General features: G+C 40.5%; 1 protein-coding gene and 1 non-coding gene across 2 annotated transcripts; one reads left to right on the forward strand and one right to left on the reverse strand.

Moving 5' to 3' along the window:
• Positions 1-22,725: 22,725 nt before the first annotated feature.
• LOC113755766 lies at positions 22,726-23,975 on the forward strand. The gene is made up of 2 exons (XM_027299674.1): positions 22,726-23,109; positions 23,226-23,975. The coding sequence occupies exons 1-2, from the start codon at positions 22,726-22,728 to the stop codon at positions 23,973-23,975; spliced, it is 1,134 nt and encodes a 377-aa protein (XP_027155475.1).
• LOC113755770 lies at positions 23,292-23,398 on the reverse strand. Its single transcript, XR_003465737.1, has one exon. It is a non-coding gene; the product is annotated as a small nucleolar RNA R71 (small nucleolar RNA).
• Positions 23,976-24,925: the final 950 nt, after the last annotated feature.

A 24,925-nucleotide genomic window follows, 5' to 3' on the forward strand; every position in this document is an offset into this window, starting at 1 on the left:
CGTGGACTAGGAGTCGTTTAAAAGGGGTTTCTTACTACTTTTTCCTATTTTTTCTTTAAAAATTCATTTTTTGGTGACTTGGTACACCTTAACTCATTACCAAGTGGCGACTCCAATTTTTATTTCAAAAACCCTTTTTAAACTATAAATTTGGGTCAAATCGTCGCATTCTCAACCCCCCATTTAGACCCATTTTTTCTTTAAATCACAATTCATTTTCCAATTGAATCAAAAAATACATTTTTTAAACCATTTATTTATTTTACCAAAAAATGGGGCGCGACACTGCTCCCATTGATATAAAGCTGCTCAAACGCCTTGATCGTTTTGATGAGTTTATGAGGAAGAGTCAGGGGTTGAACAAGCAAGGAGTCCTGGACTACGATGAGCTTTGTCTCTTTCCCAATGTACAATTGCCTGAGGGATTCAAAACTCCGAAGTTCAACAAATACGATGGGACGGGTAATCCCAAGACACACCTCCGACTATTTGCTAACAAGTTGGGAAAGCCGGTAGACGACGAGAACCTGCCTCTAAGGTTGTTCCCGGAAAGTCTGGAGGGGGATGCCCTCGACTGGTACTCAAATTTGAAGTCCGAAGAAATAAAAACCTGGATTGACTTGTCCAATGCTTTTGTAAGGCAATATGAGTATAACTGCGAGCTGGCTCCGACACGAACCACGTTGGAAGGAACAAAAAGAAAACCCTCCGAGGATCACAAGACTTATGCCAAGAGGTGGAGGAAGATAGCTGCCAAAGTCGAGCCACCGATGACTGAGGACGAAATCATACGCACTTTCATTAAAGCACATGATCCCCCGTATTTTGAAGAAATTTTCCGCATGACTGGATGCTCGTTCGCTGCCATTGTCAATAAACTTGAGGAGTACGATGACTTCGTGAAAGCTGGGAAGATTGTTAATGTCTCTGTCCTCAAATCCCAGTTGGATGCTTTGCAAGGACAGGGGACTAGTGAGAAGAACCCGCAATTTAAAAAGAAAGAGGGGGAAACTGCCTTCACCTGGAATCAAAACCCTGTCCCAAGACCCAGACCTCGACAATACCCTACCAACTCAAACCCTTACCCCTACTACTCAAATCCTCATCCTGTTTACCACACCAATATCACTCATCCTCGACCTCGCTCAAATTATGCCAACCCGCCTACAACCCCTTTACAAATACCTCAACCAAGCTTTCAACAAGCTCGTCCTCGGCCTCCTTACCACCAAAGATTTCCCCCACCAAATAGACCCATCTACAACTATCCCCGACCCACTGAAACCTACAATCAAAGCCGTACCCGAACCTTCACCAACCTAGGCAGGCCTTTGGACCAATTGTATGAGCAATTGAAGGTTGCCAACAAAATAGGCGTGATTCCCCCTCCAATTTACCTTCATGGCATGCCTGTTGGGTACAATCCACATGCTATTTGTGCCTATCATTCGGGAGTACCTGGCCACTCAACCGCCGATTGCAGGGCACTTAAGCACAAAGTCCAAGACATGATCGAGGCAGGAGAAATAGTGCTAAGGAAAAGAGGTGAACAAGGGCCGATCATAAGTAGAAATCCTTTTCCTGAACACCAGGACACCTTCGAGGCATCCACCTCCAACGACGAAATTTGAAAATCCTGAAGGAGCTTTGCACAATTTGGATGGCCGAGTATCTTCCCTCTTGAAGGGAATTTTGATAAATCTAGGGGTTGTTATTTACTAAAGTTCACAAAACCCATTTCTTGCATATGTGAATAGCTTCATGAGAACATCTTTCGCAATTAAATTTTTGTCTTGTTTCCGCTTGGATTAGTTTTTCTATTAAATGCACAATTTGTTTATTTGATTATTGTCCTGAATTTTAATTCTTTTAAATGGCCAAAGATGAAATTATTTGACCCTTTGAATATCACTGTTCTGGATTCCGATAATACCATTCATCCAAAAGTCCCTTCATTAAGAAAATCCTTCATTGAAAAATCCCTTCATTAAAAATCCTTCCTTCATTAAGAAAGCTCTTCATTGAAGTTCCTTTCATCAAGAAGCTTCTAAGCTGATTGGTTAAAGCAGCGTCACCGACGATTGATTTTGATGGATGAAAGGCAGTTGAATGTCGTATGGCCTGTGTTCATAACAAAAAGGTCCGCCACCGGTCCTTTAGAGAAGAAGGACAAAGAGTTAAAGCGAGATTTGCCAATGCAAGATGAAATCAAAGACGAATTTGGCCTAAACTGGTAAGGCCATTTGTCATTCAAAAAGGTGCTACCGAGTGGAGCACTTATCCTTGAAGAGATGGACGGACAAACAGTCTCTCAACCTATCAACTCAGACATGTGTAAGAAGTTTTATTTCTGATTATGCAAATTTCTTTTGGAAATCATGCAAGGGGCGAAACAAAAGTCAGGCCATCTTCTTTTCCAATCAAAACATTTCATCCCTAACATCCCTTTTGAGCTATCAGAACAATAATTTTTTTTTCGTTTGGCAGCCCCTGAGGATTGCAAACCCCACACTGGGGCAAATTTATTTTTAAAGAGAGATGAAAGAAAAAAGAGGAAAAGAAAGAACCCCACACTGGGGCAAATTTAGTTTTTGAAGGAAATGCAATAGTGAAAAATGCAATGAAAAGCACAAAGAGAAGAATTCAATCAAACTGGGGCAAATTCTCCTCAGTTTTGTTCAAAATTTGGAGATGATCTCAAAATGATGCAATCTCAGGTTATTTCACACCTCTCATCAAATTTGCTTTCAAGCCTCAACTTTTCTTGAAATACCCCACCTGACCCCATTACAAAAGCCCAAAGTCCTGGCTTTCGTCACTTGCTGTATTTCTATTGGAAAGTTTGCTAATCAACTGACAAGTGATGTCCATAATGCCTTCGCCTAATCTTACAAGGGGAAGTGCATTTTACTGATGTCAGAAATCTTTAACTCATACTCCTGAGGCGATTAAGGTTGAGCTCTTCCATTGCTTCCTTAGGTAAAAACCCGAAAGGGCAACCTCAAAAGAAAAGGAGAAAAAGAAAAGGAAAAGAGAAAAACAAAAACAAAAACAAAACAAAAGAAAAGGAGTGGGGGCAACCTTGGTGAAAACCCGAAAGGGCGCCAAGGTAAGATTTCCGCAATGAGCAAGCACAAGGAGGAACAACTGGTGGTTTGAACCATTTGGATTTCTCCTCATTTTTGTCATACCCCTGCCAATATTGAATTCCAGAACAAGGATATTCAGAGATTCGAATACGCATCCTTGGGCCAAAGCTGTGTCATTTTGTAAAACATTCTTTGGCAAATCCATGCTTAGGAAATTCATTTTTACCAAATTTCTTGCATTCATGGTATTTTTGTAGAATTTAAGCACAAAATGGTTATGTGTGCATTCTTGTATGACATGTGAATTTTCTTGCATACTTCATTCTTTATCTTTGAATTTTGGTGAATAACAATCCCCGTGGTTTATTTGAAGCATACTTGGGTTCAGTCATCTCCTGAAAAGGGTTAAGGTTCAACAAAGTCAGTTACGCAGACTTCACAATATGGCAAAGCACATACCTGATCAGTTTGTAAATCGGAAAAGCCTTAGGGTGAAAAATCCAACCCAATCGGCTGCCACAACAAAAGTTGATAAAGGCATCGAAAGACTCATGTTTACACGATTCTCAAAGGAAAACGGATCAAATGATGGTGGCAATTTCTTTGTTTTCTTTTCTCTTTTGCAGAAAAACTGCATGCACAGATGAAAGTAATCACACCTCGCACTGGAATCGGTGCCAGAAAGAGTCCTCCGGTGAACAAAGGCAGAATGAAAATGTCGCAAGCAAATTTCATCAAAAATGCAACAGCATAGCGATACAGAATCAACTCTGGACTCACATTGCAAAAATTCATCATACTGGGGCAAATTAATTTTTTGGAAAGATTTTCAAAAGTCAAAAAGAAAAGCAAAAAGAAAAATCATCAATCAAAAATCAACACAAATTTTATCACGGCAGGCTCGGGTTTAATCCTACTGACCGATTGTCAAGGCATTTTTTATTTTACTCTGCCACTAGCTGTAAGTCAGTCCCACTAGTGCGCATTTCATTTTGCATCGCCACTAGCCGCGGGTCAGTCCCGCGATTCAAAGCCTGTTCGGGTCAGTCCCGCGATTAAAATCATTTTCGGGTCAGTCCCATGATCAAAAGCACATGCGGGTCAGTCCCACAATTCAAAGCCTGTTCGGGTCAGTCCCACGATCAAAAGCTTATTCGGGTCAGTCCCACGATCAAAAGCATTTTCGGGTCAGTCCCATGATCAAAAGGTTATTCGGGTCAGTCCCACGATCAAAAGCATTTTCGGGTCAGTCCCATGATCAAAACTTATTCGGGTCAGTCCCGCAATTCAAAGCCTGTTCGGGTCAGTCCCGCGATTCAAAGCTTGTTCGGGTCAGTCCCGCGATTAAAAGCATTTTCGGGTCAGTCCCATGATCAAAAGCATTTTCGGGTCAGTCCACGATCAAAAGCATTTTCGGGTCAGTCCCACGATCAAAAGCATTTTCGGGTCAGTCCCACGATCAAAAGCATTTTCGGGTCAGTCCCATGATCAAAAGCCTGTTCGGGTCAGTCCCGCGATTAAAAGTTTATCCGGGTCAGTCCCATGATCAAAAGCTTATTCGGGTCAGTCCCACGGTCAAAAGCTCATTCGGGTCAGCCCCACGATCAAAAGCATTTTCGGGTCAGTCCCATGATCAAAAGCTCATTCGGGTCAGTCCCACGATCAAGAGCATTTTCGGGTCAGTCCCACAATCAAGAGCATTTTTCGGGTCAGTCCCATGATCAAAAGCATTTTCGGGTCAGTCCCGTGATTAAAGCTTGTTCGGGCCAGTCCCATGATTTGAATTTCCTATCTCTAGTCAATCCCACTTTTGTCCGGGTCTATCCCGTGGGTCTATCCCAATTTTACATTTTTGTCCGGGTCTATCCCGTAGGTCTATCCCAATTTTAAATTCCTGTTCGGGTCAGTCCCGATTTCAAAATTCCTGTTCGGGTCAGTCCCGTTTTAAATTTCTGTTCGGGTAAGTCCCGTTTTATTTTTCATGTTCGGGTCAGCCCCGTATTAGAATTCCTGTTCGTTGGAATCTTTCGCAGCCGAATAACACAGGTAAGTATTTGGTGTCTACTTCTTTGCCTCAAGTTTTTTCAAAACTCAGACAAAGAGGGGCAAACTGTAGACACCAAATTTTTGAATAATTTTATGTGGCATCTATTTCATGATTTTCATTTTAGATTGCTTGCATTCGTTGTTTACTTTTAGTTTTAATTTTTGGTTTTAGCTTTTAAGTTTAAAGTTAGCGTAGAGTTTTTAGAAAAAAAAGAAAAAAGAAGACATCAAAAATATGTTTTAGTCATTTTGTTTTTATTCAAAGCTTTCTTGAAAGAGAAATGAAAATGAAAAATCACAAAAAAGGAGAAAAGAAAATTAAAGAAAAAGGAAAAAATAGGCTTTAGTTGGATTGGAAAAATGAAAAAAAAGAGAAAAAGGAAAAAGGAAAATTTGTTCACAAAAATATGTTTATTTCTTTAAATTCAATCTTTGGGCACTTTAGTTATTTTTATTAAGTTATTTTTGAGAAAAGAAAATGAATGAAAATGAAAAAAGAAAATGTGAAAAGATGGAAAAATGGCCATTTTTGTTGTTTTTAGTTGTTTAGTTTTTAAATTATTTTCATTATTATTACTATTATTATTACCTGGTTTTTTGTCAATTTGTTATTATTATTTATATTTTATCATTTCTGTATTTATTAAGTTTTTTTTTTAAAAAAAAAAAAAAAAAAAAAAAGAAATTGATTCGCGGCATGCAAGTTGCCGCGACTTGCAAAGTGAAGATTCGGGTGAGCCCCTTGGGCTGCAAATACAGGAAGAAAGGACGGAGGTTTTAGGGTTGAAGGGAGGATCATTTGATATAAATAGAAAAAGGCAAGACAGCCGCAGGGGGGGGGGGATGGAAGAAAGGTCGACGGCTAAAATTATCAGAGAGAGCCGAGAGAGTTTCTTGGAGAAACAAAAAGTGACGGCGAGAAAATTTTAGGACAGGGGAGAGGGCTGATGAACGAGCAAAACCAGAGAGACTGAGAGTGGTAGGGGGCTGAGTGAAAAGCTGTGAGCTTGAGGATGGAAAAAGAAGATTGTTAGGGGAGCTGTTGGCTGCTGGAGAGGAGCGAAACCAAAAGGGTCTTCAGTCGCGAAGACGAAGAAGGGCTTGTGTCATCGCCCGCGCTCTTTCGCTGACGTTTTGAGGTTTCTGGCCGAATCATCTTGAGCCTTTTCTCCATTCAGGTATTGGATTCTTACCTGTTTTACGTCTTGGCCGAAAGGGAATTGCAGAAAGCTTGCGGCTTTGCTTGTTTTTATGCTTGGATTTGTTTAGCTTGGACTGGTTTTGAGAGACAGAAACTCGAATGTGGTCTATCATGAATGTTCATCCCAAGTCCCTCTCCTAGCCTCTATGCTGAACTTATGACTCTGATGGAAATAAATTAATGCATAAGGTTCGGATAAGTTTCATCTGCACGAACAAATTTGCAGAATTTTTATTTCCCTAGCTTTCTGTATGCGCATTCTTTTCCCTGATTCTGTGAATTCCATGCTCAAGGCTAGTAAAGGGTTTTGATGAACCTTGTCGCCTGTTTCTAGGATGTTTTGTGTCTAAATGTCTAATGATGTAAACTCTTGGTCACACGGTTGCATGGGTCCTCGTCTGGTTGCAGATTTTGTGCATGAAAGCTTGCTGCAACAAGCTTGAAGTTGGCTTGTTGCAGCAGCGTGGATTTTCTTTTTCGATTGCCCAAAGCTCGAAGTTTTCTTTCCTTGGCTTTCTGTCCAGCATGATTTTGTATAAAAGAGAGTAGATCCATGTTTGAGGATATTTGACTAGTGCTGGGTTTCTTTGGCTGAACAATTTTGCTGAATGTTTGCATCTGCATTTTATTATTTTTCTGAGTTGCTGTAAGCTGCGGAAGTAGCAGCAGCAATTGCAGAAGTAAAGAGGTCTTTGGCATTTGTTTGCTTGCGTGCAAAAATCAAAAACTTTGTTCAGGTTATGCTAACTAAACGCTTGAGATATTTACTGGTTTGGGGTTGATAAACCTATGAGCTTAGTGCATTTTTTTTTTGTGTGTATGAGTGGAGCCGCAGGGTTGCAACAGGAAGCCGCAAGTGTCGTCCTTTCTTTTGCTGCATTTCGTCTTCATCATTTGCTGCTTTCTTTTCTTCCCATAACAGCCCATACAAGCTAGTTTTTTTTTTTGGTCATCTTGTTAGCTGAATCTGGTGTAACTAATTAAGGATAGAATTGCATGTTTTCGTCTAAATGTCTCATGATTTGCGGATGCACAAACAAGAGGGAACATTGCAGCAAGATTGTTGACCGAAAACTTTGCAGAAACCTGAGGACAGTGAAAACGCAGCAGATTCTATTTTGTTGTTGCAGCCACTGTTTCTAGTTGTCATTAGCATGAAGTGCTGCCATGAATTATATTTTTCAGAGGTGTTTAGCCATGTTTGTTAATTGAAGTTGGTTGAAAGCTTTGAATGGATCTTGCTTGCCGAATCTTGTTGAGAAATCATGGAAGCTGTTGAATGAATTGGCATGATAATCACTTGGTTTGTTTGATGCAGAGAATGCTTTCGTACGTTTGCATGCATGCATGTACTAATTTCAGAAAATTGCATCCTCACCCCCCAAGTCTCTCCTTCTCCTGCTATGGCCCAATCAATTGAATAATTTCATCAAATTGGTCCTTGATAATTTTAATTTGTGCAACTTCATTGCTTGTTTGCTTCAATTAACTACCATGCTTAGCTTAAATTGCACTTAAGTTATGACTTTAGGGACTTTATGACTAAGTGAGCCTTGTTTTGCCCATTTCTTTTAATTTTTCTTAAATAAAGTGGTGCCTTGACCTTTTTATTATTTTGGAGGGTAATTGAATAATTTCACTTCATTGGGGCGTCAATTCAAGGGAGGTACACTCTATCCCTCATTTGCACTACATTTGACCTTACGTGCTCCTACGTGTTGTGTGAATATGCCTGTCTACTTCGCTTTCCTTACCTCCTTGCATGCATTTACTTGCTTTTTACTTTTATTTAAGTTTTTATGGGGTATGTGTACACCTCTTGGCTTGTAATAGATAGTGCTCGGAGAGCATCTGGTCCATTCACCCTTTCCCTTTTATGCTTTTATGGGGTATGTGTACACCTCTTGGCTTGTAATAGATAGCACTCGGAGAGCACCTGGTCCATTTCCCCTTCCCCTTGGTTGCTTGTTTTTGTTGCTACATGTTTAATTGCTTTATTAGGCTCTTGCATCTAGTCGAGCATGCTAAGTGCTAAGTGCTATGTGTTTACGAGTGTTTTGGCATGTCTACTTGCTTTCATAGCCATGAATGAGTGGAATGGATGAATGTACGTTTCCGCTAGTCCAGCGCTAGTCGGAATTCATAGAATGGGCTAGTCCAATGCTAGACCCTTAGGGATTTCCCCTCGTTAGCACATCATTTGCCTGTTCACTACATATCATGCATTTTTCCTTAGTTTTATCATTTGGCATGATCCTCGACCCCCTTTTCCCCTCATTTTAGGTTTTGCATCCCATACTAGCTATAGGGTTCATTTTGCTTGAGTGTCCCCTTCCGATAAGGAAAACGAGCGAGTGTGGCTACTCGATAGCCTTAGCACGCTAGTTTCGCCTTCTAATCAAAGGGAAAATCAAGTCACGATTTAGGTCTCCCCGTACCCAATATGCATGAATTCCCTAGGCTCATGCATTCTCAATCCACTCTATCATTACACTTTCACTTTTGTCTCATTTGCACACATGCACCTTTTTATCACTTTCACTCGCACACGAGTACTTTCATCTACATTTGCACACCTTCACTCTTATCTTATTACTTTTATCATTTTTCTCACTTCACACAAACTCACACTTTCACATGGCATGCATTCCACTCATTTTTCACGTCATTTAGGTTTAGGTGTGACCTCTCCAAAAGGATCATTATTGGGCTTCACAATTAATGTGATTGGCACCACTCAACCTTTGAAGAGAAATTTCCCCCAATCCCCCTAGGTCTAGGTTTTTGCATTCATATAGACATATCCAATAAGCGATACATACCTTGGGTAGAAAAAATTAGGGAAAATTGGTTTAAGTCACGCAACTAGCCTTGGCTAGGTCGAAGGGGTGCCTTGGATTTTTATCCTTGCCTTCCCCTTCGTCAAATGTGACCCCCGATCCCTCTTTTGGTTACGTAGACCCAAAAGTTCTCAAAAAGGGTTTATTTACTTTTTATTCAAAAACAAAAATCATTTTTGGGTGACTTGGTACACCCTAACTCTATACCAAGTGGCGACTCCATTTTTGATACAAAAAACCCTTTTGAACTTCACTTGGCCAAATCGTCGCATTATAAGTCCTATGGCCTTTTACTTTTCACATTGCACACCACACACCACACAATCCACTCACACCATTTCAAAAGTGGGGCGCGACAGTTGGCGACTCCACTGGGGACTTCCTAAGTGGGTCCAAGCATTTGACTTAGCCATTCGTTTCCTTTTTCTACCCTTTTTATGCATTGCATTTGGATATTAGGCTTGCATTTTCCATTTTTAGGGCCTTTTTGCCTCGCGCGCGTATCCAACTATTCCCTCACTCACGTATGTGTGATTGGTTGATTGGATGTGTGTTTACTTGTTATCTCGCGCTTGCATTGCATTTTGGGAGGTATGGGTCACCCTAGAGCCTCGCGTTGGTTCTTGACCCTTCCCCTCCAAACGAGCACTAGCATACGAGCATACGCTTTACTTCTTTTATCCCTTTTATTTTTCTTTAGTGGCTTGTCACGCCACTCCACCCTAGTAGGATTAGGCGACTCACTTGGACATGTGATCACGACACGATGTGTGTGTAGCATGTTCCAATGGGTCACTCAATCTTCCGCTTAAAGCTATTAGTTGATAGCCTTTAGCTTTTGGTCGAAGATTGAGGTTTTGATAGATTCACTCAAACACGTAGCCGTGACACGATGTGTGCGTAGCGGTGTTTGGGGAATCGCTCAAGCCACCGACAAAGAACCTTGGGATTGGTGGCCCTTGGTTTCTAAGTCTGAAGGCTCGGGGACCTGAGCTCATCGAGTCTAGATGCATTAGTGAACCCCAACCTCATGCATCCATGATAGCTTGCCTAGGGTAGAGTCGGCCCTACCCTATTAGGGACACGATTCACGAGGGGAGGGGTCCAACCCCTTTCTCCTTTTTATTGCTTTATTTCTTTGTATTTATTTCGTTGCTGCAATGTGTTATGTGCATTAATCTGGCTGAGCTAACTTTTCTTGGTTTTGTGTCCCCATTGCATTCACAAACTCTAGCAAATAAGAGGTCTGACATGACCTTCTTTTAGAACCTACCCTCGTAGATAGGTTATTGTACGTTTTAAGATTTGGTATATTGCATTCATAGATTAGTAATTGCATATCATTCTAGGCCTACCTTGGCGTATAAAAGGTCCTTTTAGATCATGATTTCATTTCAAATTGCATGTTTTACTGCTTTAATATAATGGCATCATGCATAAACCATAGAAAGGGAATGCCACATAGGGAATCCCGTGTTTAGGAATAAGCCACCTTGTGTCTCGGATACTTAATCCAGTGAGACTTGCACGTTTACATTTTGTACCATCCAAAGGGGTAGTGCATAAGGTAAGGTAGGATCCGATCATTTTCAAAAGCGATCTTTGGAATATGAACGTCTAATAATCACTTTTTGGCCATTTTATCAAAAGTTGGTAAAAATCCCTTGCGCAAAGGACATTAATTTGAAGAAATTCACAAATGATTCCTCCTATTGAGATGATAAATAAATTGAGGCCAAATTGTGATTTTAGAAGGCTCATAGACTGATTTTCTGAAACCACCAATGGCCGGCCGATTCGATCGATCCATTTTGTCAATTCATAATCGATTTTAAATAAACCATTCATTTGACCAATTTACCCTTTTTAGGGTCATTCGGTCGATTTTGAATAAATCATCAATTCATTTGACCAATTTACCCTTTTTAGGGTCATTCGGTCGATTTTGAATAAATCATCAAATCATTTGACCAATTTACCCTTTTTAGGGTCATTCGGTCGATTTTGAATAAATCGTCAATTCATTTGACCAATTTACCCTTTTTAGGGTCTTTTGACCAATTTACCCTTTTTAGGGTCATGCGGTCGCTTTTGAATAAATTATCAATTCAATTGACCAAATTACCCTTTTTAGGGTCTTTTGACCAATTTACCCTTTTTAGGGTCATTCGGCCGATTTTTGAATAAATCACTAATTCAATTTCATTCATTTGGCCAATTTACCCATTTTTAGGGCAACCGAGCCGATTTTGAATAAATCAAGTTTCATTCAATCTATTTGATCAATTTACCCTTTTTAAGGTGATCTGATTAATTTTGGATAAATTAAATGTCATTCAATTCATTTGACCTGTTTCCCTTTTTAGGGTAATCCGGTCGATTTTTAATAAATTGTCAATTTCATTTGACCAATTAGGGTTTCAATGTCGAATTCCAAATTGAAAAACCTAGTCGATTTTGAGGAAAGCATCCATTGCATCCAGTCATTTGATCAGTTGGAGTTTTGACTCACTGAGAAAATTTGTCAAAACGAATTCCCATCTTTTCGATAGGAAGTTCGTCAAGGTCAAACCCATGTGTTTTGCAAATCAAAGGTGATCAATCTATTCGGACGTTGACCTCATTTTGACAAATCTCTCGTCACTCCAATGGCCAAATTTTTCAAATTATTTTTCACTCAATGAGTTGATCAGATCCGTCAGGTATGATATAGTGCTTACCCTAGAGGATCGCATTTTCATGCTAGGCCTACCCTTGGCATAAAAAGGGTTCCCCCATAGGACATGCATCCGAATTTTCTGGATATCTACTAACTCTTGCCTTTTTCTTTTCCTTTTCTTTATTTTCTTTGGAATAATTAAGTGAGGGTTGAACCTAAAGGCAATCTGTCAAAAATTCTCAGGTGATATTTCAACATAGCTTCTCGTCGAAGCCCCATCATAACGCGATCCCGCAGTAGAGCCCAGAGGAGTCGTGTAAACATGAGTTCACAACCGGAACGGTCAGATAAGTTTGCTACTACCGCTCAACCCGAGACTGCAAGTTCGGGGATTCAGTTGACTGAGATGCTTACCAAGTTTGGAGAGATGGCGTATGAGATGGCCGCCCAAAGGAAGTTGAATGATGAGCTAATTAGCAGCGGAGTTCGACCCGAACCTGTACCCGCCAGACAGCCTGAGCAAGAGTCATTTGTCCTACCTTCGGCCCATGCCACTGTTACTCCATCATTTCCTATTGCACCCGAAGAAACTTTCACCTATCCCACCACAAATTTGCCATACACTTACCCTCCTCATCCTTCATTTTTTCTTACTCACACGCGAGGTCCACCACCCCAAATCACTTCAAATATACCACCTGAGCCACATACCTTTTATTACCCTGTTGCTGAGCCATTCCTACCAGACCATATTGTTCAAACCAAGGCAGAAATGGGGGAATCTTCTGCTCCCATTGATATAAAGCTGCTCAAACGCCTTGATCGTTTTGATGAGTTTATGAGGAAGAGTCAGGGGTTGAACAAGCAAGGAGTCCTGGACTACGATGAGCTTTGTCTCTTTCCCAATGTACAATTGCCTGAGGGATTCAAAACTCCGAAGTTCAACAAATACGATGGGACGGGTAATCCCAAGACACACCTCCGACTATTTGCTAACAAGTTGGGAAAGCCGGTAGACGACGAGAACCTGCCTCTAAGGTTGTTCCCGGAAAGTCTGGAGGGGGATGCCCTCGACTGGTACTCAAATTTGAAGTCCGAAGAAATAAAAACCTGGATTGACTTGTCCAATACTTTTGTAAGGCAATATGAGTATAACTGCGAGCTGGCTCCGACACGAACCACGTTGGAAGGAACAAAAAGAAAACCCTCCGAGGATCACAAGACTTATGCCAAGAGGTGGAGGAAGATAGCTGCCAAAGTCGAGCCACCGATGACTGAGGACGAAATCATACGCACTTTCATTAAAGCACATGATCCCCCGTATTTTGAAGAAATTTTCCGCATGACTGGATGCTCGTTCGCTGCCATTGTCAATAAACTTGAGGAGTACGATGACTTCGTGAAAGCTGGGAAGATTGTTAATGTCTCTGCCCTCAAATCCCAGTTGGATGCTTTGCAAGGACAGGGGACTAGTGAGAAGAACCCGCAATTTAAAAAGAAAGAGGGGGAAACTGCCTTCACCTGGAATCAAAACCCTGTCCCAAGACCCAGACCTCGACAATACCCTACCAACTCAAACCCTTACCCCTACTACTCAAATCCTCATCCTGTTTACCACACCAATATCACTCATCCTCGACCTCGCTCAAATTATGCCAACCCGCCTACAACCCCTTTACAAATACCTCAACCAAGCTTTCAACAAGCTCGTCCTCGGCCTCCTTACCACCAAAGATTTCCCCCACCAAATAGACCCATCTACAACTATCCCCGACCCACTGAAACCTACAATCAAAGCCGTACCCGAACCTTCACCAACCTAGGCAGGCCTTTGGACCAATTGTATGAGCAATTGAAGGTTGCCAACAAAATAGGCGTGATTCCCCCTCCAACTTACCTTCATGGCATGCCTGTTGGGTACAATCCACATGCTATTTGTGCCTATCATTCGGGAGTACCTGGCCACTCAACCGCCGATTGCAGGGCACTTAAGCACAAAGTCCAAGACATGATCGAGGCAGGAGAAATAGTGCTAAGGAAAAGAGGTGAACAAGGGCCGATCATAAGTAGAAATCCTTTTCCTGAACACCAGGACACCTTCGAGGCATCCACCTCCAACGACGAAATTTGAAAATCCTGAAGGAGCTTTGCACAATTTGGATGGCCGAGTATCTTCCCTCTTGAAGGGAATTTTGATAAATCTAGGGATTGTTATTTACTAAAGTTCACAAAACCCATTTCTTGCATATGTGAATAGCTTCATGAGAACATCTTTCGCAATTAAATTTTTGTCTTGTTTCCGCTTGGATTAGTTTTTCTATTAAATGCACAATTTGTTTATTTGATTATTGTCCTGAATTTTAATTCTTTTAAATGGCCAAAGATGAAATTATTTGACCCTTTGAATATCACTGTTCTGGATTCCGATAATACCATTCATCCAAAAGTCCCTTCATTAAGAAAATCCTTCATTGAAAAATCCCTTCATTAAAAATCCTTCATTGAAAAATCCCTTCATTAAGAAAGCTCTTCATTGAAAATCCTTTCGTTAAGAAAGCCTTTCATCAAGAAATCCCTCCTCTGCCAAGTTCTAAGCTGATTGGTTAAAGCAGCGTCACCGACGATTGATTTTGATGGATGAAAGGCAGTTGAATGTCGTATGGCCTGTGTTCATAACAAAAAGGTCCGCCACCGGTCCTTTAGAGAAGAAGGACAAAGAGTTAAAGCGAGATTTGCCAATGCAAGATGAAATCAAAGACGAATTTGGCCTAAACTGGTAAGGCCATTTGTCATTCAAAAAAGTGCTACCGAGTGGAGCACTTATCCTTGAAGAGATGGACGGACAAACAATCTCTCAACCTATCAACTCAGACATGTGTAAGAAGTTTTATTTCTGATTATGCAAATTTCTTTTGGAAATCATGCAAGGGGCGAAACAAAAGTCAGGCCATCTTCTTTTCCAATCAAAACATTTCATCCCTAACCATCCCTTTTGAGCTATCAGAACAATAATTTTTTTTTCGTTTGGCAGCCCCTGAGGATTGCAAACCCCACACTGGGGCAAATTTATTTTGAAAGAGAGATGAAAGAAAAAAGAGGAAAAGAAAGAACCCCACACTGGGGCAAATTTAGTTTTTGAAGGAAAATGCAATGAAAAGCACAAAGAGAAGAATTCAATCAAACTGGGGCAAATTCTCCTCAGTTTTGTTCAAAATTTGGAGATGATCTCAAAATGATGCAATCTCAGGTTATTTCACACCTCTCATCAAATTTGCTTTCAAGCCTCAACTTTTCTTGAAATACCCCACCTGACCCCATTACAAAAGCCCAAAGTCCTGGCTTTCGTCACTTGCTGTATTTCTATTGGAAAGTTTGCTAATCAACTGACAAGTGATGTCCATAATGCCTTCGCCTAATCTTACAAGGGGAAGTGCATTTTACTGATGTCAGAAATCTTTAACTCATACTCCTGAGGCGATTAAGGTTGAGCTCTTCCATTGCTTCCTTAGGTAAAAACCCGAAAGGGCAACCTCAAAAGAAAAGGAGAAAAAGAAAAGGAAAAGAGAAAAACAAAAACAAAAACAAAACAAAAGAAAAGGAGTGGGGGCAACCTTGGTGAAAACCCGAAAGGGCGCCAAGGTAAGATTTCCGCAATGAGCAAGCACAAGGAGGAACAACTGGTGGTTTGAACCATTTGGATTTCTCCTCATTTTTGTCATACCCCTGCCAATATTGAATTCCAGAACAAGGATATTCAGAGATTCGAATACGCATCCTTGGGCCAAAGCTGTGTCATTTTGTAAAACATTCTTTGGCAAATCCATGCTTAGGAAATTCATTTTTACCAAATTTCTTGCATTCATGGTATTTTTGTAGAATTTAAGCACAAAATGGTTATGTGTGCATTCTTGTATGACATGTGAATTTTCTTGCATACTTCATTCTTTATCTTTGAATTTTGGTGAATAACAATCCCCGTGGTTTATTTGAAGCATACTTGGGTTCAGTCATCTCCTGAAAAGGGTTAAGGTTCAACAAAGTCAGTTACGCAGACTTCACAATATGGCAAAGCACATACCTGATCAGTTTGTAAATCGGAAAAGCCTTAGGGTGAAAAATCCAACCCAATCGGCTGCCACAACAAAAGTTGATAAAGGCATCGAAAGACTCATGTTTACACGATTCTCAAAGGAAAACGGATCAAATGATGGTGGCAATTTCTTTGTTTTCTTTTCTCTTTTGCAGAAAAACTGCATGCACAGATGAAAGTAATCACACCTCGCACTGGAATCGGTGCCAGAAAGAGTCCTCCGGTGAACAAAGGCAGAATGAAAATGTCGCAAGCAAATTTCATCAAAAATGCAACAGCATAGCGATACAGAATCAACTCTGGACTCACATTGCAAAAATTCATCATACTGGGGCAAATTAATTTTTTGGAAAGATTTTCAAAAGTCAAAAAGAAAAGCAAAAAGAAAAATCATCAATCAAAAATCAACACAAATTTTATCACGGCAGGCTCGGGTTTAATCCTACTGACCGATTGTCAAGGCATTTTTTATTTTACTCTGCCACTAGCTGTAAGTCAGTCCCACTAGTGCGCATTTCATTTTGCATCGCCACTAGCCGCGGGTCAGTCCCGCGATTCAAAGCCTGTTCGGGTCAGTCCCGCGATTAAAATCATTTTCGGGTCAGTCCCATGATCAAAAGCACATGCGGGTCAGTCCCACAATTCAAAGCCTGTTCGGGTCAGTCCCACGATCAAAAGCTTATTCGGGTCAGTCCCACGATCAAAAGCATTTTCGGGTCAGTCCCATGATCAAAAGGTTATTCGGGTCAGTCCCACGATCAAAAGCATTTTCGGGTCAGTCCCATGATCAAAACTTATTCGGGTCAGTCCCGCAATTCAAAGCCTGTTCGGGTCAGTCGCGATTCAAAGCTTGTTCGGGTCAGTCCCGCGATTAAAAGCATTTTTCGGGTCAGTCCCATGATCCATCAGTGATCAAAAGCATTTTCGGGTCAGTCCCACGATCAAAAGCATTTTCGGGTCAGTCCACGATCAAAAGCATTTTCGGGTCAGTTCAAAAGCATTTTCGATCAAAAAAGCCTGTTCGGGTCAGTCCCGCGATTAAAAGTTTATCCGGGTCAGCCCCATGATCAAAAGCTTATTCGGGTCAGTCCCACGGTCAAAAGCTCATTCGGGTCAGCCCCACGATCAAAAGCATTTTCGGGTCAGTCCCATGATCAAAAGCTCATTCGGGTCAGTCCCACGATCAAGAGCATTTTCGGGTCAGTCCCACAATCAAGAGCATTTTTCGGGTCAGTCCCATGATCAAAAGCATTTTCGGGTCAGTCCCGTGATTAAAGCTTGTTCGGGCCAGTCCCATGATTTGAATTTCCTATCTCTAGTCAATCCCACTTTTGTCCGGGTCTATCCCGTGGGTCTATCCCAATTTTACATTTTTGTCCGGGTCTATCCCGTAGGTCTATCCCAATTTTAAATTCCTGTTCGGGTCAGTCCCGATTTCAAAATTCCTGTTCGGGTCAGTCCCGTTTTAAATTTCTGTTCGGGTAAGTCCCGTTTTATTTTTCATGTTCGGGTCAGCCCCGTATTAGAATTCCTGTTCGTTGGAATCTTTCGCAGCCGAATAACACAGGTAAGTATTTGGTGTCTACTTCTTTGCCTCAAGTTTTTTCAAAACTCAGACAAAGAGGGGCAAACTGTAGACACCAAATTTTTGAATAATTTTATGTGGCATCTATTTCATGATTTTCATTTTAGATTGCTTGCATTCGTTGTTTACTTTTAGTTTTAATTTTTGGTTTTAGCTTTTAAGTTTAAAGTTAGCGTAGAGTTTTTAGAAAAAAAAGAAAAAAGAAGACATCAAAAATATGTTTTAGTCATTTTGTTTTTATTCAAAGCTTTCTTGAAAGAGAAATGAAAATGAAAAATCACAAAAAAGGAGAAAAGAAAATTAAAGAAAAAGGAAAAAATAGGCTTTAGTTGGATTGGAAAAATGAAAAAAAAGAGAAAAAGGAAAAAGGAAAATTTGTTCACAAAAATATGTTTATTTCTTTAAATTCAATCTTTGGGCACTTTAGTTATTTTTATTAAGTTATTTTTGAGAAAAGAAAATGAATGAAAATGAAAAAAGAAAATGTGAAAAGATGGAAAAATGGCCATTTTTGTTGTTTTTAGTTGTTTAGTTTTTAAATTATTTTCATTATTATTACTATTATTATTACCTGGTTTTTTGTCAATTTGTTATTATTATTTATATTTTATCATTTCTGTATTTATTAAGTTTTTTTTTTAAAAAAAAAAAAGAAAAAAAAAAGAAATTGATTCGCGGCATGCAAGTTGCCGCGACTTGCAAAGTGAAGATTCGGGTGAGCCCCTTGGGCTGCAAATACAGGAAGAAAGGACGGAGGTTTTAGGGTTGAAGGGAGGATCATTTGATATAAATAGAAAAAGGCAAGACAGCCGCAGGGGGGGGGGGATGGAAGAAAGGTCGACGGCTAAAATTATCAGAGAGAGCCGAGAGAGTTTCTTGGAGAAACAAAAAGTGACGGCGAGAAAATTTTAGGACAGGGGAGAGGGCTGATGAACGAGCAAAACCAGAGAGACTGAGAGTGGTAGGGGGCTGAGTGAAAAGCTGTGAGCTTGAGGATGGAAAAAGAAGATTGTTAGGGGAGCTGTTGGCTGCTGGAGAGGAGCGAAACCAAAAGGGTCTTCAGTCGCGAAGACGAAGAAGGGCTTGTGTCATCGCCCGCGCTCTTTCGCTGACGTTTTGAGGTTTCTGGCCGAATCATCTTGAGCCTTTTCTCCATTCAGGTATTGGATTCTTACCTGTTTTACGTCTTGGCCGAAAGGGAATTGCAGAAAGCTTGCGGCTTTGCTTGTTTTTATGCTTGGATTTGTTTAGCTTGGACTGGTTTTGAGAGACAGAAACTCGAATGTGGTCTATCATGAATGTTCATCCCAAGTCCCTCTCCTAGCCTCTATGCTGAACTTATGACTCTGATGGAAATAAATTAATGCATAAGGTTCGGATAAGTTTCATCTGCACGAACAAATTTGCAGAATTTTTATTTCCCTAGCTTTCTGTATGCGCATTCTTTTCCCTGATTCTGTGAATTCCATGCTCAAGGCTAGTAAAGGGTTTTGATGAACCTTGTCGCCTGTTTCTAGGATGTTTTGTGTCTAAATGTCTAATGATGTAAACTCTTGGTCACACGGTTGCATGGGTCCTCGTCTGGTTGCAGATTTTGTGCATGAAAGCTTGCTGCAACAAGCTTGAAGTTGGCTTGTTGCAGCAGCGTGGATTTTCTTTTTCGATTGCCCAAAGCTCGAAGTTTTCTTTCCTTGGCTTTCTGTCCAGCATGATTTTGTATAAAAGAGAGTAGATCCATGTTTGAGGATATTTGACTAGTGCTGGGTTTCTTTGGCTGAACAATTTTGCTGAATGTTTGCATCTGCATTTTATTATTTTTCTGAGTTGCTGTAAGCTGCGGAAGTAGCAGCAGCAATTGCAGAAGTAAAGAGGTCTTTGGCATTTGTTTGCTTGCGTGCAAAAATCAAAAACTTTGTTCAGGTTATGCTAACTAAACGCTTGAGATATTTACTGGTTTGGGGTTGATAAACCTATGAGCTTAGTGCATTTTTTTTTTGTGTGTATGAGTGGAGCCGCAGGGTTGCAACAGGAAGCCGCAAGTGTCGTCCTTTCTTTTGCTGCATTTCGTCTTCATCATTTGCTGCTTTCTTTTCTTCCCATAACAGCCCATACAAGCTAGTTTTTTTTTTGGTCATCTTGTTAGCTGAATCTGGTGTAACTAATTAAGGATAGAATTGCATGTTTTCGTCTAAATGTCTCATGATTTGCGGATGCACAAACAAGAGGGAACATTGCAGCAAGATTGTTGACCGAAAACTTTGCAGAAACCTGAGGACAGTGAAAACGCAGCAGATTCTATTTTGTTGTTGCAGCCACTGTTTCTAGTTGTCATTAGCATGAAGTGCTGCCATGAATTATATTTTTCAGAGGTGTTTAGCCATGTTTGTTAATTGAAGTTGGTTGAAAGCTTTGAATGGATCTTGCTTGCCGAATCTTGTTGAGAAATCATGGAAGCTGTTGAATGAATTGGCATGATAATCACTTGGTTTGTTTGATGCAGAGAATGCTTTCGTACGTTTGCACGCATGCATGTACTAATTCCAGAAAATTGCATCCTCACCCCCCAAGTCTCCCCTTCTCCTGCTATGGCCCAATCAATTGAATAATTTCATCAAATTGGTCCTTGATAATTTTAATTTGTGCAACTTCATTGCTTGTTTGCTTCAATTAACTACCATGCTTAGCTTAAATTGCACTTAAGTTATGACTTTAGGGACTTTATGACTAAGTGAGCCTTGTTTTGCCCATTTCTTTTAATTTTTCTTAAATAAAGTGGTGCCTTGACCTTTTTATTATTTTGGAGGGTAATTGAATAATTTCACTTCATTGGGGCGTCAATTCAAGGGAGGTACACTCTATCCCTCATTTGCACTACATTTGACCTTACGTGCTCCTACGTGTTGTGTGAATATGCCTGTCTACTTCGCTTTCCTTACCTCCTTGCATGCATTTACTTGCTTTTTACTTTTATTTAAGTTTTTATGGGGTATGTGTACACCTCTTGGCTTGTAATAGATAGTGCTCGGAGAGCATCTGGTCCATTCACCCTTTCCCTTTTATGCTTTTATGGGGTATGTGTACACCTCTTGGCTTGTAATAGATAGCACTCGGAGAGCACCTGGTCCATTTCCCCTTCCCCTTGGTTGCTTGTTTTTGTTGCTACATGTTTAATTGCTTTATTAGGCTCTTGCATCTAGTCGAGCATGCTAAGTGCTAAGTGCTATGTGTTTACGAGTGTTTTGGCATGTCTACTTGCTTTCATAGCCATGAATGAGTGGAATGGATGAATGTACGTTTCCGCTAGTCCAGCGCTAGTCGGAATTCATAGAATGGGCTAGTCCAACGCTAGACCCTTAGGGATTTCCCCTCGTTAGCACATCATTTGCCTGTTCACTACATATCATGCATTTTTCCTTAGTTTTATCATTTGGCATGATCCTCGACCCCCTTTTCCCCTCATTTTAGGTTTTGCATCCCATACTAGCTATAGGGTTCATTTTGCTTGAGTGTCCCCTTCCGATAAGGAAAACGAGCGAGTGTGGCTACTCGATAGCCTTAGCACGCTAGTTTCGCCTTCTAATCAAAGGGAAAATCAAGTCACGATTTAGGTCTCCCCGTACCCAATATGCATGAATTCCCTAGGCTCATGCATTCTCAATCCACTCTATCATTACACTTTCACTTTTGTTTCATTTGCACACATGCACCTTTTTATCACTTTCACTCGCACACGAGTACTTTCATCTACATTTGCACACCTTCACTCTTATCTTATTACTTTTATCATTTTTCTCACTTCACACAAACTCACACTTTCACATGGCATGCATTCCACTCATTTTTCACGTCATTTAGGTTTAGGTGTGACCTCTCCAAAAGGATCATTATTGGGCTTCACAATTAATGTGATTGGCACCACTCAACCTTTGAAGAGAAATTTCCCCCAATCCCCCTAGGTCTAGGTTTTTGCATTCATATAGACATATCCAATAAGCGATACATACCTTGGGTAGAAAAAATTAGGGAAAATTGGTTTAAGTCACGCAACTAGCCTTGGCTAGGTCGAAGGGGTGCCTTGGATTTTTATCCTTGCCTTCCCCTTCGTCAAATGTGACCCCCGATCCCTCTTTTGGTTACGTAGACCCAAAAGTTCTCAAAAAGGGTTTATTTACTTTTTATTCAAAAACAAAAATCATTTTTGGGTGACTTGGTACACCCTAACTCTATACCAAGTGGCGACTCCATTTTTGATACAAAAAACCCTTTTGAACTTCACTTGGCCAAATCGTCGCATTATAAGTCCTATGGCCTTTTACTTTTCACATTGCACACCACACACCACACAATCCACTCACACCATTTCAAAAGTGGGGCGCGACAGTTTGTAGACACCAAATTTTTGAATAATTTTATGTGGCATCTATTTCATGATTTTCATTTTAGATTGCTTGCATTCGTTGTTTACTTTTAGTTTTAATTTTTGGTTTTAGCTTTTAAGTTTAAAGTTAGCGTAGAGTTTTTAGAAAAAAAAGAAAAAGAAGACATCAAAAATATGTTTTAGTCATTTTGTTTTTATTCAAAGCTTTCTTGAAAGAGAAATGAAAATGAAAAATCACAACCTAGTGACGAAAAAGTAAAGAAGAATTGGTTGTCAAAGTTTATTGATAACTATAACCAACCTAGTGACGAATGAATGAAATATCTTTGCATCGATGATCATTTAATTGAACTGTGCCTGAAAAGTTGATCCTTTGGGTAGAATTTCATTAATTGCCATTTTTAGTAAATTATACTTGTTGAGTTAACTTTTGAATTTTGTTTATTTTATTTTTATTTTCATTCCATTAAATATCCCCCAATTTTGCTCTATTGACTTGGAAAGAAACAATTTCCTATCCGTTCCCTGTGGAATCAACCTTACTTGCCATTGTATGCAAATTTAATACTTTTATAGACAATTCTGGTATATCGGATCAAGCAAACTCTTCGGAAACAGGATGAATCAAGTAACTCATTGCACACCTAGAGTCCCTACTCCAGTACTTGGATTTGTTCTATAATTAATTGTGGTGGTAAATAGGACTTTTTAGTAATTATTATTACACAGGCTCGATACCTGTCAATTTTTGGCGCCGTTACCGGGGAACGGTGTTTTGGTTAATTTTGTTTCTTTCTAAGTTGTTTTCGTTGGATTTATCTGACATTTTTCTAATTTATGCCTCGTTCTTCTCGTACAGGTGATTTGATTTTCGACCCTAAGGTAGAGAAAATCGCGCGCCGAACTACGAAAGAGACTAGGCAGCTCAGAGAGGAGCAATCTAGCACTGCATATCAGGGACTTGATCCTGAGATTGAATCAATAGATTCAAGTGGTGAAGATTCAAGTGATCCAGGTCAAGAGGATATACTTATGGCAAATACAAGAACACTAAGGGAGTTAGCTGCTCCGGAATTACCCCAACAACCTTTGTGCATTAAATTTCCAACTCTAACTGAGAATACCTCTTTCGAACTGAAGTCAGGATTAATTCACCTCTTACCCACGTTCCATGGTCTCTCGGGTGAGGAGCCCCATAAACACATTCAAGAGTTTGATGTGGTATGCTCCAGCATGAAGCCTCCAGGAATTATTGAGGAGCAGATCAAATTTAGAGCATTCCCTTTTTCCCTAAAGGATGCAGCGAATGATTGGTTATATTACCTACCTGCAAGTAGTATTACAACATAAGCCCAACTGAAAAAGAAATTTTTGGAAAATTCTTCCTTGCATCCCGAGCTGCAAGTCTGAGAAAGCAGATTTGCAGTATTAAGCAGTACCCTGGAGAATCCCTATATGACTATTGGGAAAGGTTCAATAAGTTGTGCACTAGATACCCACAGCATCAAATTAGTGAACAACTATTGATCCAATACTTTTATGAGAGACTTCAGTCATCTAACAGAAGTATCATTGATACTGCGAGTGGTGGAGCACTGGCAAACAAGACACCTAAAGAAGCATGGTTGTTTATTGAAGCAATGGCAGAGAACTCTCAACAGTTTGGCTTCCGTGACGAGGTGGAGACGACATCCATTCAGCAACAGCTATCGGAGCTAACATCTTTTGTTTGGCAATTAGCTGTGGGGAACGTGCACCAAGCAAAGTTTTGTGGAATCTGTAAAAACATGGGCCATCCCACTGACTCATGCCCCATGTTGCAAGAGGATGGAGCTGAACAAGTAGACATAGCCGGAGGCGTGCCCGCACCTCGTAGGCAGTACAATCCGTACTCCAATACGTATAATCCGGATTGGAGAGATCACCCCAACTTCAACTACGGGAATAGGCCACAGAATTCTTTCTCACATCGTCCACCAGGATTTCAGCAATCATGGCAACCCAAGCCTCAACCTCCGCCCTCCAATTCAGAAGGCTCTTTGGTGGATATTATCAAGAGTCTGGCCACGAGTACTACTCAGCTCTAGCAAGAAACTAGATCTTTGATCACGAGTACTACTCAATTCCAGTAGGAAACTAGATCAGGTATAAAAAATCTGGAGACCCAAATAAGTCACATGACGACTGCAATTAATCGCTTAGAGTCCCAAGTTTTTGAAAAGTTGCCATCGCAACCCGAGACAAATCCGAAGAATGTTAGTGCCATGACATTGAGGAGTGACAAGAAAGTTGAGGGGCCTAACGCCACAAACCTAAAGAGCAAAAGTGAAGAAGAAATCGAGAAGAAGATGGAAAAAGAAGTACGCATTCGTGGAGACCCTAAGATAACTCTTACTCCATCAATACCCTTTAAATCTAATATACCTCCTTTTCTATGCAGGTTGGAGAAGACAAAGAAGACGGAGAAGGAGAAAGAGATCCTGGATGTATTCCGGAAGGTAGAGATCAACATCCCCTTACTGGAGGCAATTAAGCAAGTACCGAAGTACGCGAAATTTTTCAAAGATTTATGCACCCATAAGAGGAAGTTGAGAGGGTACGAAAGAGTAGTGGTGGGAGAAAACGTATCAGCCATACTCCAAAGGAAGCTCCCACCCAAGTGCGGGGATCCAGATATGTTCATGATCCCATGCAAAATAGGAAATATACCGATTAGGAAAGCTCTGTTGGATTTAGGGGTATCAATTAATTTGATGCCAAAAACCATTTATGCGTCCCTGAATCTTGAGCCATTAAAAGAAACAGCCATCATAATCCAACTAACTGACCGCACCAATGCTTATCCGGAGGGGCTAGTTGAGGATGTCTTGGTTCAGGTAAATGAGTTAGTTTCCCAACAGATTTTTCTATCCTGGATATGGGAGATGAAAAGTCGTTAAATCTGTCACCTATTTTGTTAGGTAGACCGTTTCATAGCATTGTCAGGACTAAAATAGATGTGAATGAGGGTACTTTATCAATGGAATTCGATGGTGAA

This window comes from Coffea eugenioides, unplaced genomic scaffold (assembly GCF_003713205.1).
Source record: "Coffea eugenioides isolate CCC68of unplaced genomic scaffold, Ceug_1.0 ScVebR1_1712;HRSCAF=2612, whole genome shotgun sequence".
In the NCBI taxonomy this organism is placed as follows: domain Eukaryota; kingdom Viridiplantae; phylum Streptophyta; class Magnoliopsida; order Gentianales; family Rubiaceae; genus Coffea; species Coffea eugenioides.

Excerpts from the sequence above, each read along its gene's own strand:
- LOC113755766 (XM_027299674.1), top strand. The coding sequence starts at position 22,726 with ATGCCTCGTTCTTCTCGTACAGGTGATTTGATTTTCGACCCTAAGGTA. Across the intron at positions 23,110-23,225 it reads ACATTCAAGAGTTTGATGTG|TATTACAACATAAGCCCAAC; the intron begins GTATGCTCCAGC and ends ACCTGCAAGTAG.